The sequence below is a fragment of the Galeopterus variegatus genome, unplaced genomic scaffold (genome assembly GCF_000696425.1).
Source record: "Galeopterus variegatus unplaced genomic scaffold, G_variegatus-3.0.2 Scaffold6909, whole genome shotgun sequence".
NCBI classification, from domain to species: Eukaryota; Metazoa; Chordata; class Mammalia; order Dermoptera; family Cynocephalidae; genus Galeopterus; species Galeopterus variegatus.
Genome location: NW_007733020.1, coordinates 100,875 through 116,004, shown reverse-complemented (window position 1 = coordinate 116,004; position 15,130 = coordinate 100,875). Strand labels below are relative to the sequence as shown.

Genomic DNA, 15,130 nt, shown 5'->3' with positions numbered 1-15,130 from the left:
TGGCTGGGAGCTAAGTGTTTGCAAGATTTCCTGGCACCTGTGGTTTCTCACATTGGCCAGCAGCCAGGCTGCATGGAAGCTGGGTGGATCAGACACTGCTCTCCTACGGAGGTGGGAGGAAGTCCTGCCATATACACACACACACGCACAAGCACACATACATGTATACATGTGCACACATGCACACACTCTTGCAAGCATACACTCGCACATGTATACATTCACATGCACACACACAAATGCATACATGCGCATACACGCACATACATGTGCACACTCCTGCACACACACACGTGCATGCACACACGAATGAACGCATTTATACATGTACATGCATGCTCTCTCACACAACACGGGGACGTACACAAACATGCACACACGTATACATGAACACATGTGCACACACGGGCATACATGCACACTCTTGCACACACACAACATATGTGTGTGTACACACCCGCTGACCCCATGTCCTGCCTCTGCCATGCAGTCCAAAGTTCGAGAACTGGAAGAGAAATGCCGGACACAGAGTGAGCAGTTCAACCTGCTGTCGCGGGACTTGGAGAAGTTCCGGCAGCACGCTGGGAAGATCGACCTTCTGGGCAGCTCAGGGGCCTTCTTGGACATTCCCTCGGCCCCCACCAAGCCATTCCCACAGTTCGTGAATGGACTAGCAACCTCCATTGGCAAAGGTCAGTGCCTGGACATCCCCCACACCACCGCAATGCCCCCTACACCTCAGCCATGGTCTGGAGTCTACACTGGTAACTATTGTGCAAGTGTGTATTGGACTGGTCCCCAAGCGCTCTGCAAAGCTCATTTCTCTGCTTTAGCTGTTTTTCCTTTCTTTTCATTCCAAAGACGTATTGGTGACATTATGGTGTGCTTGGAACTTCTGTCCATCAAAGGCAGCTATAGTCACGGGGTGAACTGCAGCCCTCACCTGTCACATCTTGGTTTAGGAGGCAGAGTGGGCAAAAGCACAGGTTACCTGCCTCTCTCTCTCTCTCTCTCTCTCTTTCTCTCTCTCTCTCTCTGTGTGTGTGTGTGTGTGTGTGTGCGCACATAAGATATTTTTTTGTCTTGATCACAGGTAAAATGATCCCAGGTATCATTTAATTAAACCTCACTGGAGGTGCTACTTTCTCCTCACTGAAAGTTAACCGGGACGCACAGAGGTTACCTGGGTTGCAGGCCCAGCTCTATCTATCTGTTTAAAAAGCTGATTTTTTTTTTTTTAAATTTAAGGGGGATGGGAATTAGAACCCCACTTTGGAATTTCCTTAAAAAGAGGTGTGCATAAGATATTTTTTTGTCTTGATCACAGGTAAAATGATCCCAGGTATCATTTAATTAAACCTCACTGGAGGTGCTACTTTCTCCTCACTGAAAGTTAACCGGGATGCACAGAGGTTACCTGGGTTGCAGGCCCAGCTCTATCTATCTGTTTAAAAAGCTGATTTTTTTTTTTTTAAATTTAAGGGGGATGAGTATTAGAACCCCACTTTGGAATTTCCTTAAAAAGAGGATTTCCAAATTTCTCCTAGTTCTTATCAGAAAATACTATACATACTTTTTGGTGCTTTTTATTATTAAAATGAGGTACTGCTGCTTGTATCTTGATAAATGATCTCTCTACTTCTTTCACATCCTTCCTTCCTGTCCACGTGTGAGGGAGGATGCTTAGAGAGTCATTGGCCTCAGCTATGAAAGACAAGACGAGGAACAAGATCGCATTGTGCCTCAGCACATCTACTGGGCATGCCACACACCCAGGCCACATCAGGGCTGCCAAGGCTGAGCTGTTCACCAGACAGGCAGGCAGCTCAGCTCTGACAGAGGCAGGGAGACAGTGCTGAGGCAGAGGGGACTCCAGGCCAATGTACATGGGTGGTCAGAGGAGACGCTGCTGAGAAACAATGTTTGAGCAGTGAAACCTGAAGGATCCAAAAGGTGTAAAACAGTTTCAGTTCTTCCCAAATTAAAAAAAAAGAAAAAGAAAAAGAAAAAACTACATGTGCTTCTCCTCCTTGAAGGGCCACACAGAATCCCCCCTCGATGCAGCAAAAATGCTGTGTTGCCACTCAGGGAAGCCCCTTAGTAACTCAGCACCAAGAGTTTTATTAGGACTGCTCACACAGGCACCTGTGCCTGGCTTGCACCAAAATCCCACACCCCCAGAAGGCAAGTAGGTGTTTGGCAGAAGCTGCAGTGTGTGTAGTCTAGGCATGGCACATACCTTTATTCATTACAGAACGTTCCATATCAGCATAGGGAATATTTAGAAGTCGAGTTCCCAGGCTCCAGCCAAGGCTCATCTTTGCAAGCAGGCCCTTCTCAAAATATCAGTCTTGGGTGTGCTGCGTGAACAGTTTGGGCATAGCACATGAACATGTGGTGCTGGTGAAGAGCTCCCGGCCCATGGGGTGGGAGCCATGATGTACCTGAGTGAGTTGGTGTGGAGACTGATCTGGAAAAAAGGGATTTAATTAATGATGATGGAAAATGGACACTGATTAAGAACAAAAACCAAAAAACCAAATGGTACTGTGCCTTTACTAAGCCAATTGGTCCAGTCCTGATAGAGGACCAGGTTTGTACCAAGGCTTCTGTTTAACTGTTTGGAAGATGCATCATCTTAATTAACCTAGCTCATTAACAAACCGTTACCACACCCCCAGGGGTCCCTGCTGGCAAGGCCCATTCATGGTTAGCATTATTCCTGCATTTTCCTGCTGTGCCCAGCAGCTTATGGCTGCTGGGGGTGGGAATGTCTGCAGAGAGCTGCTCATGTACTTCTGGAAATCTCCCCAGGACATTCTTTACTGGAAATGGCAAAGACCCCTCTTAAGAGTTACTACTTAGGGCTTCTTCTCTCTCTTTTTCTTTTTTCTTCTAAGTGTGTTTGTTTCTTTATACATTTTCCCAACTTTATTGAGGTTTAATTGACAATTAAAATTGTATATATTTAAGGTACATGATGTGATGATTTGATAGACATACACATTGTAAAATAATCACCACAGCCAAGCTAATTAACATGTTCATCTCACATAGTTACTTTTTCTTTTTTGTGGTAAGAACATTTAAGATCTACCCTCTTAGCAAATCTCAAGTAAATGGTACAGTATTGTTAGCCGTAGTCACATGGCTGTATGTTAGACCTCCAGAACTTACTCATCTTGCACAACTGAAACTTTGTGCCCCTTGACCAACATCCCCCCATTTCCTTCTCCCCCAGCCCCTGGAAACCACCCTTCTTCTCTGCTTCTGTGAGTTGGACTTTTTAGATGCTGCGTGTAAGTGAGATCTTGTGGTATTTGTCTTTTTGTGCCTGGCTTGTTTCACTTAGCATGATGTCCTCCAGGATCTTCCATGTTGTTGCAAATGTCAGGATTTCATTCTGTTTTTAAGGCTGAACAGCATTCCCTTGTATATGAATGCCATGTTCCCTTCATCCCCTCACCTGCCACAGGTCTTTCTCTCCATGCTTGAACTGGGGTGGTGGGCGGGGAGGGTCATGTGGGCACTGAGCTGCCTCTTCACCTAGATTCTCAACTGGGGCTCCCCGGCACCTCCCACCTGCGGCTAGTGACAGCCCAGAGGTTGGGGTGGGCAACAAAGGGTTGAACCCCCTGCAGGGACTCACTTTCTGTAAGTAGAGGCCCCTCAGACATTAGGGTAAGGTTCTAAAGTCAATACGCAAGGCTAACATTGCACATGGACAGAATTATCCTTGGAAATCCCCCAGGAAGGGAGCAGGTGGTGTAATATCTCCCAGTGCCCTCCCTGACACAGCCAATTTTTCTTCCAGTATGGGAGCTGGTGGTTTTGTTTTGATTTTGGCAAAACACCAGTGAATTTTACTGCTTTGAGATTAGTGATCTATTTTCTAGAAAGTATGTATTTTGAAGAATTAGAATCATGAGAGTGCATGGCTGGCTGGTCAGTTCTGTTGGTTAGAGTGTGATGCTGGTAACACCAGGGTCCAGGGTTCTATCCCTATTGTAGCCAGACACTAAAAACCAAATAAACAACCCGTGAATGAACAATAAAAGAGTGTGATGTTCATGTCTTGAGGGGCCTGTGGAAACCAGCTCTGCTCAAAGGCCCCACACATTTTTTGTCTCGAATCTCACATCTACTCATCGAGTAGAATGGCAGGTAAAATGTGCCATGCTAATTAAATGGCTCATATAGGTTAAATGTGGCTATGAGGCGACTCTACTCACTTCACCATTACCAGCTGTACTGTCCTGTGCTATTCACTGGTGCAGCATATCAGTCAGGATGTGCAACGTTCTGCTGCGGCAGCAAATGAACCCCCGTCTCAGGGGATTATACAGTGCAGGTCTGCATCATGACTGTGCTGCACATCCAGCCCAGGCTGGGGACTCGGCTCCATGAGGCCTTCACTCAGGAGCACTAGAACAACTCCTCTCTCTGGGTTGTTCCCTGTGCCATTGTGGGAGGAGGAGACCTGGCTTCCGTCCAAGAGCAGGATGTATCATTTTCACTCACAGTCCCTTGGTCCAGACAGGCATGAAGCAGGGAGCCCACCCCTGCTCTGCCTGGAGAGAGGAGAAGCTGCAGCATTGGTTGGAAACACTAAGGAATCCTGTAGCAGTCCCTGTTCCCAGTGAGTTTCCTGAGGCTCTGGGAGTTGACTCATTCAGTAAATATTTACTTTGCACCTGCTATATGCCGAGCACTGTGGTAGGCATGAGGGGCATGCGGCAGTGAACAGAACAAAGCCCCTGCCCCCTGGATCTGACATTCAAGCAGGCGGACAGGGCTATTTTGCACAAATCCCCTGCTGCGGTGGTGCCGTCTTGCTGTTCACTTAATCAGCCTGGAGCTATGGAGGCCCTGTGGTGGGTGCCTTCTGTAGCAGCCTTTATTGGAGCACTTCTTGCATTATTCTGCATTACTTTGTAGTTCCTGATTTGGACTCTATAAGTCATATTCTTCAGTGAGGCAATCCCTGTGATGTGACGGCAACAGAGAGAGACTAGATGAAGCCAGCAGGAGCATCTTCAGTCCACAGCATAGCAGAGAACTCCACACTTTGTAGTTCCTGATTTGGACTCTATAAGTCATATTCTTCAGTGAGGCAATCCCTGTGATGTGACGGCAAAAGAGAGAGACTAGATGAAGCCAGCAGGAGCATCTTCAGTCCACAGCATAGCAGAGAACTCCAGGGAAGGGGTTACTTCTGTACTTCTCATCTGCATCCTAATTAAAATGCCTGACTTTAACGTGACTATCCAGGCCAGCAAAGTGCTGAGTTCTCCCTTCCATGAAGCCAGGACAGGCTCGACGGCCCCCTGGAGCCCCATGAAGATAGGACAGGCAGAGAACTTCTCTGGTCCTTGCAAGTCTCTTACCAAAAGTATCTTTTTAACCATAAGCCCAGCCCTTTGGCCAACCAGGACTCTTTTGGTCTCAAGTGTCAGTAAAGCCAACCCAAACTGGTGTGAGCAAAAGTAGATGAAGAGCCAGAATGCAGCTCCAGGCACAGCTTGGTGCAGGAGCTCCAATCACATCACCAAGATCCAGCGTCCTTCTGTCCATCTTGTGGCTCCTTTCTCTATGAGCCAGCTCCATTCTCGCATGAATGTTCCTCTTCCTGGTGGTTGCAAGGCTGCAGCATCACCCAGCCACAGAGCCTCTCAATTTTAAGCTAAGGAAAGGGAGAGCCTCTTCTCCAATGACTCCCATTAAATTCTCTCTGATTTGACCTTCTGATCATGTGCCACACCCCTCTCACCACCAAACAATCATTACATCCGGAGGTGGACTCTGCCAGGTGGATGGGCCCAGACCAGGGATGGGGGTCAGACCAGCCTATGCAAATTAAGAATAAGAGATGGGTGGAACCCAAAATGAAAATCAATGGCTGTTGCCCAAGAGAGGAAAGGCACCTTGGAAAGGCAAATGACCAATGTGCTTTTATTACTTTACTTATATCTTTTTTTCAACTTGTGTTAATGTTTATGACCAGGTCAGGAGAGTGCTATTGGAAGTTGTTCTGCGATTGGTGAATATATCCGGCCCCTCCCACTTCCCAGTGACAAGCCGGAGCCTGTGTCCATCAAGCCCACCTTTCTGTCGAGATCTGGTAGCCCAAGATGCAGATTTGAATCAGACGTGAGTCCTGCCCTGGCAGGGGAGCACCTGGCCCACCTGCACCATTTCTGTCTGGTGGGACATTGACAGTTCCACGCCATTTTCCTTACCCCCCCTTCACTCCCTCCTGGGCTCTTCCCTCACTCTCGTTCATCCCTGAGCCAGTCTTTGGTGACCTGCTATGTGCTGGGCACGGGGACCCCACTGTGAACAGACAGATGAGGCTCCTATTCTCCTGGGGATGGTGTTCTGGGGTCGGGGGTGCAGACCATTAACAAGTCAATGTGTTAAAAATACAGCTCATGGAGAGTGTTGTGAAGATAGCACCACAAGTCAGTGTGACTCGTGGGCAATGAGATGGGGGCTGGTTAGGCGAAGAAAGGGCCTTCTCAGAAGGCCACTGGGCATTTGTGTCACTTTGCACCGATGAGGAGGAGCCAGTAGAAGGCCATCAGACTGGAGTGGAGCCAGGAGGTGGGGGAGAGGAGAGGAGGCCATGGGCCCCAGAGAAGCACTGGGTTTTCAGTCTCAGTCCAGTGGGAAGCCATGGGAGGGTTTTAAGGTGGGAGTGATATGGTCTAATTTCTGTTTGAAAAGTCCACTGTGGCTTCTACATAGAGAACGCATTATGGGTGGGGACAAGAGCAGTCACTATCCTTCCCCTTCCGGGGGAGGGGCAATGCATGTTATCACATTTTACTCTCACTCCCATGGGAGAAGACCATCCCCAACCCCCAAGATCGTCAGAAGAAACCCCCATAGGCAGAATCTCCACAGGCTGCAGCCCTGAGACAGTGAGAAGGGAGGGTGGGGGAGTTGGTAGGACCGAGCCCCTCACGCCCCCTCCCCATGAAGTCTCCCTGGAGCACTGGCACCTTCTGATGCAGGAGGGTGGTCTCCTTCCATAGACCAAGCCCCTTGACCCCTGAGGACTCAAGTCAGTGTCTTCCAAAGAGCCTACTGGGGTCTGGCACGGCAAGCACCTCACACCCTAAATCACACTGGGGAAAGGGCCTCACCTCATGCCTCATCTTGCAGTTTGGGGACTGTATTCTTTACAAATGTCACTCCTGTGTGACTAGTAGTCCACGCTAGGGACCTGCTTCATCCAGGGCTTGCACATGAGACTGAGAGTGTGGGTAGCAGCATCTTCTGGGAGTTCCAGTCTGAGGTCATCATCCCAAAGCCCAGTGAGACTGTGGAAAGTTTTCCCATGTATTACAGGAGTGAAATGTGAAGCCTACAGCTTCCATAAGCCGGCTCTCCATTTGTGTCTTTCATAGATGGAGAATGAACGGAATTCCAATACCTCAAAGCAGAGATACTCGGGGAAAGTCCACCTGTGCGTTGCCCGCTATAGGTAAGAATGCGGCTCGTCGGTGCCCTTGGGAATGGGTGAGTGGGTGGGTCTGGGGACGCCCCCCGAGCTGACTGGGCCCTTCTCCCAGGCTCTGAGGAGAAAGCGGCCCTTCAGCTGGGTCTTGGAAGATGAGCAGAATTCTGGTGAGCAGAGTGTGGGTTGTGTCTTAGTTTCTATAACATGTGACCACAGTGAGTGGCTTAAAACAAAAGGTTGATTCTCTCACATTTCTAAAGCCTGGGAGTCTGAAATCAGGTGTTGGCAGGACCACACTACCTGAAGCCTCCAGGGGAAGGTCCTTCCTGCCTCTTCCAGCTACTGGGGGCTCCTGTCACTCCGTGGCTTGTGGCCTCATCACTCCAGCTTCTGCCTCCATCTTCACATGGACTCCTGTTGTCTATGTCTCTGTGTGTTTTCTCCTCTTCTTACAAGGACACCAGTCACTGGATCAGGGCCCACCCTACTTCAGGATGACCTCATCTTAACTCAATTATATCTGCAAAGACTCTATTTCCAAATACCCTCATCCACAGGTAGCAGGGGTTAGGACTCCCACATATCTTTTGGGGGGACACAAGTCAACCACAGCAGGTAGGAAACTGGAAGTCAGGGCCAGGAACCAGCTGTCCAGAGGCCCCCATCATTCCTTTGCAGCATCCCCGCTTCCTGTCCAGCATCCAGGCTGCATCTCCCAGCAGGTGCAGCCACGTAGCTGCCCTCTCCTTGAAAGGACCTTCAATTCCATGCCTGTTGAGAAGAAATGTGAGCAACTGAGTCAGGCAGGCTCTTGGATTCCTTATGGGAGCCGCTGCCAAATCTGAATGGGGGTGGCTTAGCCACCTCCCTGAGACTCCACCATCTGATTGTGAAGAAAGCCAGCCTCAGACCAAACCCTGCAGCACCCACAGACATCAATGAATTAGTCACAAGCATGACACAGCACTGCTCATCCCTCCTTTTCTTTATACTCAATGAAAACTCAGCCTCTTGTCCTTTTAGACTCCCCTACAACTCTTTGCATGCAGGCTTGGCCCAGGGCAAACATGATGATATTCCAGATGCAAACACCACTGCCTGTTCAGCTGGCATCAGGCACCAGGGTCCCCCTAACCTATGTCTGCACCTGGAACTGCTCAGGAGCCATAGCCAGAGGTGCAGATGCCGCTTTCTCCACATCCTTAAACTTTGTTTGTGCACGGCAGTCCATATGTCTTGAACACCTTTCACTTTCTCCATTGAGAGGTGTTGCCAAACCCTGTTATGCTGATCAGTGCATCATTTCCTGCTAATTAGTAACCCACCAATGCCACCAATGCAAACAGACTTCTGATGCTCAGGTAACGGAAGCACTTGATGACCCATAAGGCCAGTCCCAGGGAGGATTTTGCATTTGAGTTCCTGAAATACTCTTAGAGTCACCAAAGAAGTGGCTTTGAAGGTACATGTGGTTTTTGTCCTCCCCACCCCCTGGGGCTAATTAATATCTCACCTAACTGTTATTATTCAACAACCTGCTTAGAAGTTTCTTCAGACTTAAAGCCTCACTCCCCTCTGCTGTCCTGTAGCTTCCGTGACATGACACTTTCCTCCTCCTGTGCTCTTCCATCCAGCCGCACAGCAGGGGCCACCTGTGAGGGCTCCCATGGGCATCCCCACCCCAAAACCAAGCGGCAGCAGACACACCCATCACCCTATCATTCTTTCTTAACAGCTTTGCTGAGATATAATCCACGCACCACACAACTCACCCATTCAAGTGGACAACTCAGGGCTTTTCACTGTGTTCACAGACACATGCAACCATCACCAAGGTCAAGTCTAGAACATTCTCTTCACCTCAACAAGAACCTCTTGCCCTTCAGCTGTCACCACACCCCTTTGCTCCCCACCCCAGCTGTCTCTGTAGATTTCCCTGTTTTGGACATTCCATATAAATGGAACCATACAGGAAGCACTTGATGTGGTCTTTTGTGGCTGTGTCTTGCACTGAGCATGACGTCTTCAAGGCTTGTCTCTGTTTTAGCACATCGGTGCTTTGTTCATTTTTATGGCTGAATAATAGTCCCTTGTACGGATGGGCCACATTTTATTCATCTATCCTTCTCGATGCACATTCCCCCTTGGCTCCTCAGCTTGCCTTTCCGCTTCTCTGGGACCTTCTACCCTGTCTTTTCTGCCTGCTGAGCTTTCTCTTCCTGTGAGCTCGATCTGGGCTTTCCTGGAGATGTGGCCTTTGCTGGGTCTTCTCCTTCCTTCCTCCGCCCTCCTTGTGAACTCTTGCCCAGCACCCACATCTTCTCACCTTCTGCATGCCGACCCCTCTAGGCCTCTACCTCCAGCCCATCTTCCCTGAGCTCATATCTTCTGCTTTGTCAACGGAACACACCCAAAACTAAACCCCGCTCCCCCTTCTCCACGCACTGCCAGCACCCCCCAACAGCCCCCGCTTGGGGAATTTATCCCTGCCCACCATTGAGAAGCCAGAAGACCGCGAGGCATCCTGGATGCACTCCTTCACCCCAATATCCAGGCAAGCCCCATTTCCACTACCCCTTAAGTCCTCCCTAATCCAAGTACTTTACCCCAGCTCCTCCACCAGGCGCCTGTCCACACAGCACCAGAGATCTCTTTGTAAAATGAAAATGTGATCATATCTCTCCCTAGCTTAAACTCTTTCTCGATATCTCATAGCCCTTGAGATTAGATCCACACCAATCTGGCTCCTGCCAGCCTTCATCCCTCTCCTCTCAGGCCCAGAAGAACCCTGATCCCTGCCTCTGAGCTTTTGCACATGCCATTCCCTCTTCCAGGAACTCTTGTCCCTTCTCATCCCACCCCCAAGAGTTACTTCATAGTTTTGTCTGTGTCCCTTCCTTATGCACGTTGCCCCTGGGCTGACTTAGTGGAAGTTGTCAGATTGTTGCATGACGCTCACAGAACTCTGGACTTGGACAGTGAGGGACAGAAGTGATGTGATACAGTCAAAATCACACAAGACAGGGCAAGAAAGTCTCAATTCTGATTCTGCCCCCTCCACTTAATAAACTTGTGACTTTGAATGAGTTGTCTCACCCCACGTGGTCGTTAAAATTGGGGCTAATATCTTTCTTTTCCTCACTGAGTTTCAATGGTCCATGTACATGGAAGTGTTGATATCCTGCCCAGAACTATTGATATAATCATTATTATAGTGTCATTGTAATAATACACTGCCTCACTATCATCTCCAACTATCAGTAATGTTATTTTTATTTTAATTGAGGCCTTTTATGTTATTCTAAATTAATTAGCCTTTTCATTAGGAAATCCCAAATCCATCTGAGTTTGTTTTATATATTCGATTTTTCAAGTTGGACATGACTTTAAAAAATGTTAATTCCAATATACTGAGGACTTGAGAATAAGAACACTTATACTCCCGGGGGTGGGGCAGGGAAGGGGAAAATGGTGAATCTATTTCTCAGGGCATTCTGGCAGTACATACCCAACACCTTAAAAATGTGCTCACCTTTGGGCCGGCCTGGTGGCGCACTGGATAAGTGCGCCACTTCGGAAGCGCGGCGGCGCTCCCGCCCGAGGGTTCGGATCCCACATCCAGACCGGTTTCCGCTCACTGGCTGAGCGAGGCGCGGGAGCAACACCGAGGGTTGCAATCCCGTTGCCGGTCCCCGGTCCGGTACGGGGGCAACACTGAGGGTTGCGATCTGATGCCGGACACGGAAAAAGACAAAAAAAAATAAAATAAAATAAAAATAAAAAAAATAAAATGTGCTCACCTTTGACCAAACAAGTATACTTCCCAGTATTTATCCTAGGAAGAAATTGTGAAAATGTGTGAAGATGTGTTTATAAGGGTATTTGATGCAACACTGATTATATTACCCAAAAGTTAGAAGTAACATCAATGCCCAACATTAGGAAACTGGTTTAAAAAGTATGCTAGCTTGTTCAGTGGAATACTATACATCAGTTAAAAAGGAGATGATAGAATCTTTCACTAGGTGGAAGTATAGGGTGCTATATTGCAAAGTCAAAAAATAAGTGAATCACTAGATCATGTATATAATATAATTCCACCTCTGCTAAATTATATATCTTGAAAGACTATGGAGTTATTTTTCTTTGTGTTTGCTTATTAATTTGGAAATTATAGTTATGGTAGAAGAGACTGGAGTGAACAAAACATCAAAATCATAAATATGTCATCTGGTATAAAGGATTCTGAGTGAACACGTGGCTGCAGAGTTACCCTTTTACTTTAAATCTGTGTGTGTGAGCCCACGACACCCTGAATCTTCTGTGTGCAGAGAACTCACAAGCCTGAGCCACCGTGTGGCTTGTGACTTCTTAGCAATGGGAAAGAAGCAGCGTTCTGCAAGGGAAGGGCTATGGGGCAGCCTCCACATGGGGCCTCTGATGAACACAATGTGTTTTTTCTAGTTACAACCCCTTCGATGGGCCAAATGAAAACCCAGAAGCTGAGCTGCCCCTCACGGCAGGAAAATACCTCTACGTCTATGGAGACATGGATGAAGACGGATTCTATGAAGGTCTCTGTTGGAACATGGCTGCCGGTTGACGTAGACCAGCCATACCACCCCCCACACTAACTTGTCCAGGGGCCCTGATAGACATACCTCCCACCCCCACACCCCTCGCACTCTTAATGTTACCAGGTTTACCCCCATTCTGACGATTGGCAAGAACGCTAATCCCAGCAGACCTCTGACACTGCTCGGCAGGTGTTTTATAATGTTGAACTCTGCAGGGCTTTTGGCAGTTCTTTGCAGACATGTGGGGCTGATGGACCCTCTATGTCCCATTTGACTGTTCCAGCACCTCGGGGTACACCAACTTCATCCTCCTGGCAGGGCCTGTTCCAGGCAATCTCACATGCCTGGCTCTCAGCATCATAGAGAGTGACCCCACTGACCTGGAGGCCCTGTTGTTAACTTAGGGGGTCCCCCCCTGTCCCACCTGATCACTCCCAGAGTCACCCCCCACAATTTGGAACCAGGAAATGTGAACCTTCCATCTGGAATGCCTCACCTCTTGTCACCTGTTAGCTCAAGGGTGACCCTGTGACAGCACCAGCAGCTCCACAAGTGACATTCTAGAGGATTTGATTCATCAGTTCTCTAAAGTCTCCACTGCTCTGGACACACAGATGCTCTTGGTTTTGTCCTGTTTTCTCTGAACAGAAGGAATATTTCATGTTAATCTAACAGTTCTCTCTTTCATGGCCATGTGGTGTTTTCTTAGAGAGGACGGAAACACCTGGCTCTTTTCATGGGCATTTACTTGGGGTGAGATCAGGTCCTCTGTTGACATCCATGAACAGAAACCCCGCAGGGGGCTGATGTGCTTACCCTTAGTTTACCGGAACTAACCACTGCTATTGCTTTGGATATTCCACTCAAGAAGTTGCACCATGGCTGGTGGCAAAACAGTTTGAATTCTTAGCATAAATCCACATTATTACCACCAATTTGCACACCAGTGTAGAAGTATGTGCCCAAGGCAGCTGTTAGAATCCCTTGTTGAAATCTCTGGAACATTCGCAGCATGCATGTGCCCACTTAGACCTTCTGTAGGCCTGATTAAAAGTAGGTTGCACAGCTCACATTCCCCTGAGTCAGTGGGTCTATTGGGAGTGGAATCCACCATTCAGTGTTTCCCAGCCTCCCCAGTCACCTGGCCTCCAACCAGCCTCTCTGGGAGTCCCTTCAACCAATGGGGAAACACTGCTTTCCCGCTCTGGGCTGGGAGATCCCAGGAACTGCCTAATCTTGAAAGCTCCTCTAGATACTTTTCAGTTTCCTTATCCTCTGCTGTTAGCAGCCTTTTAAATGCCACTAATAAAGATAGCACATGAAAGTTAGACTGTTCCACAAAATAAGAAGACCAACCATAGCCACAAGAGCTAGTTTGATGCCTTTTCTTTTTTTTTTTTGCCACTCACAGGTGGTTCTGACACTACATTGATAGTTCTGTTTCACATCAAATGGACACATTAGGAATTCACTGAGACACAGAGATGGATCCAGTCTTTTGTAAGTGGGCTGGGGTGCAGAACCACCTTTTAACTCCTATTCGTATGACTGATCAGTCAAAAACAATAGTAAGATTTTTGGGTTTTTTTTCCTTAACCTCTAAAAGTCACAGATTTGACACGTTTGTTCATCCTCCTAACAAATATTTACTGGGCACCTACTGTGTGCCAGGTGTCATGGCAGGGCTGGCCAGTCAGTTGTCCCGTGGTCCCTGCCCTCATGTGCGTTGTCCCAGTGGGGAGGAGGTAGTCAACATATGTGCACAGATAGATACGCAGGATCGTGTGAGATGGTGATATATATTATGGAGAAAAATAAACTGAGTTACTTTAGATAGATGGTGTGGAGGTGACATTTGAGTAGATTCCTGCAAAGAGCTAAGGAATTCCAGGACAATCCTGTTGCTTTTGCCTATGGTCCTATCAAGGAGAAGCTGCAGGACCTCGGGGCCCCCAATGGGATGGTGGGTGATAACCCTGTCCTTGTACCCAACAGGAGAGCTCCTGGATGGGCAGAGGGGTTTGGTGCCCTCCAACTTTGTGGATTTTGTTCAGGACAATGAGTCGCGGTTGGCAGGGACGCTGGGGAATGAACAGGATCAGAACTTCATCAACCATTCCGGCATCGGCTTGGAGGGAGAGAACATCCTCGACCTCCATTCCCCCACTCACATGGGCTCAGGCATCACGGACAATGGGGCGGGGACGCTGGACATGAACATTGATGACATTGGAGAAGATATTGTGCCTTACCCTAGAAAAATCACCCTTATCAAACAACTCGCCAAAAGTGTCATTGTGGGCTGGGAGCCTCCAGCAGTCCCACCGGGGTGGGGCACAGTGAGCAGCTACAATGTGCTGGTGGACCAGGAGACGCGCATGAGCCTCACGCTGGGGAGCAGAACCAAGGCCCTCATCGAGAAGCTCAACATGGCAGCCTGCACCTACCGCATCTCTGTGCAGTGCATCACCAGCCGGGGCAGCTCGGATGAGCTGCAGTGCACACTGCTGGTGGGCAAGGACGTGGTGGTGGCCCCCTCCCACCTGCGGGTAGACAACATCACACAGATCTCAGCCCAGCTCTCCTGGCTCCCAACCAACAGCAACTACAGCCACGTCATCTTCCTCAATGAGGAGGAATTTGACATTGTCAAGGCTGCAAGGTATAAGTACCAGTTCTTTAACCTCAGGCCCAACATGGCCTACAAGGTGAAGGTTCTGGCCAAACCCCACCAGATGCCATGGCAGCTCCCCCTGGAGCAGAGGGAGAAGAAGGAGGCCTTCGTGGAGTTCTCCACATTGCCTGCAGGTGAGCCCCGTGTGTGTCCTTCCATGGGGTCCCCTAAGGAACAGAAAACCCAGATGTCACCCTGTTCATGGGGAGGGTGGGCAGGATGAGCAGAAAGGGGAAACCGCAGACAGTCAGCATTATTCCTCGTCACCCACGCTGCACAGAGCGCACTTTGTATGTACGTGTGTGTTTGAGAGAGAGTGCTGGATCATGTTGAGAGCCATGTTGTTGGCAGTATTTCCCATAGCATGTGCATCAGCAAGAGGCTCATCCTGTAAAAGACGGGGGGGGGGGGGGG

At 48.7% G+C, this 15,130-nt stretch overlaps 1 protein-coding gene across 4 annotated transcripts in view; it reads left to right on the top strand.

The window, feature by feature from the left end:
- The first annotated feature begins 402 nt into the window (after positions 1-402).
- The window catches only part of RIMBP2 (RIMS binding protein 2), a 72,714-nt gene continuing 57,986 nt past the window's right edge, over positions 403-15,130 (top strand). For 2 of the 4 annotated variants that reach the window (XM_008591430.1, XM_008591429.1), the window contains exons 1-5: positions 422-692; positions 6,005-6,150; positions 7,413-7,489; positions 11,930-12,039; positions 14,038-14,850. In XM_008591430.1, the coding sequence (XP_008589652.1) occupies positions 485-692; positions 6,005-6,150; positions 7,413-7,489; positions 11,930-12,039; positions 14,038-14,850 (1,354 nt within the window). In that variant the 5' untranslated portion in view covers positions 422-484. Of the gene's footprint in view, positions 693-6,004; positions 6,151-7,412; positions 7,490-11,929; positions 12,040-14,037; positions 14,851-15,130 lie in introns of all 4 variants that reach the window. The other 2 variants (XM_008591431.1, XM_008591427.1) reach the window with 2 other exon arrangements.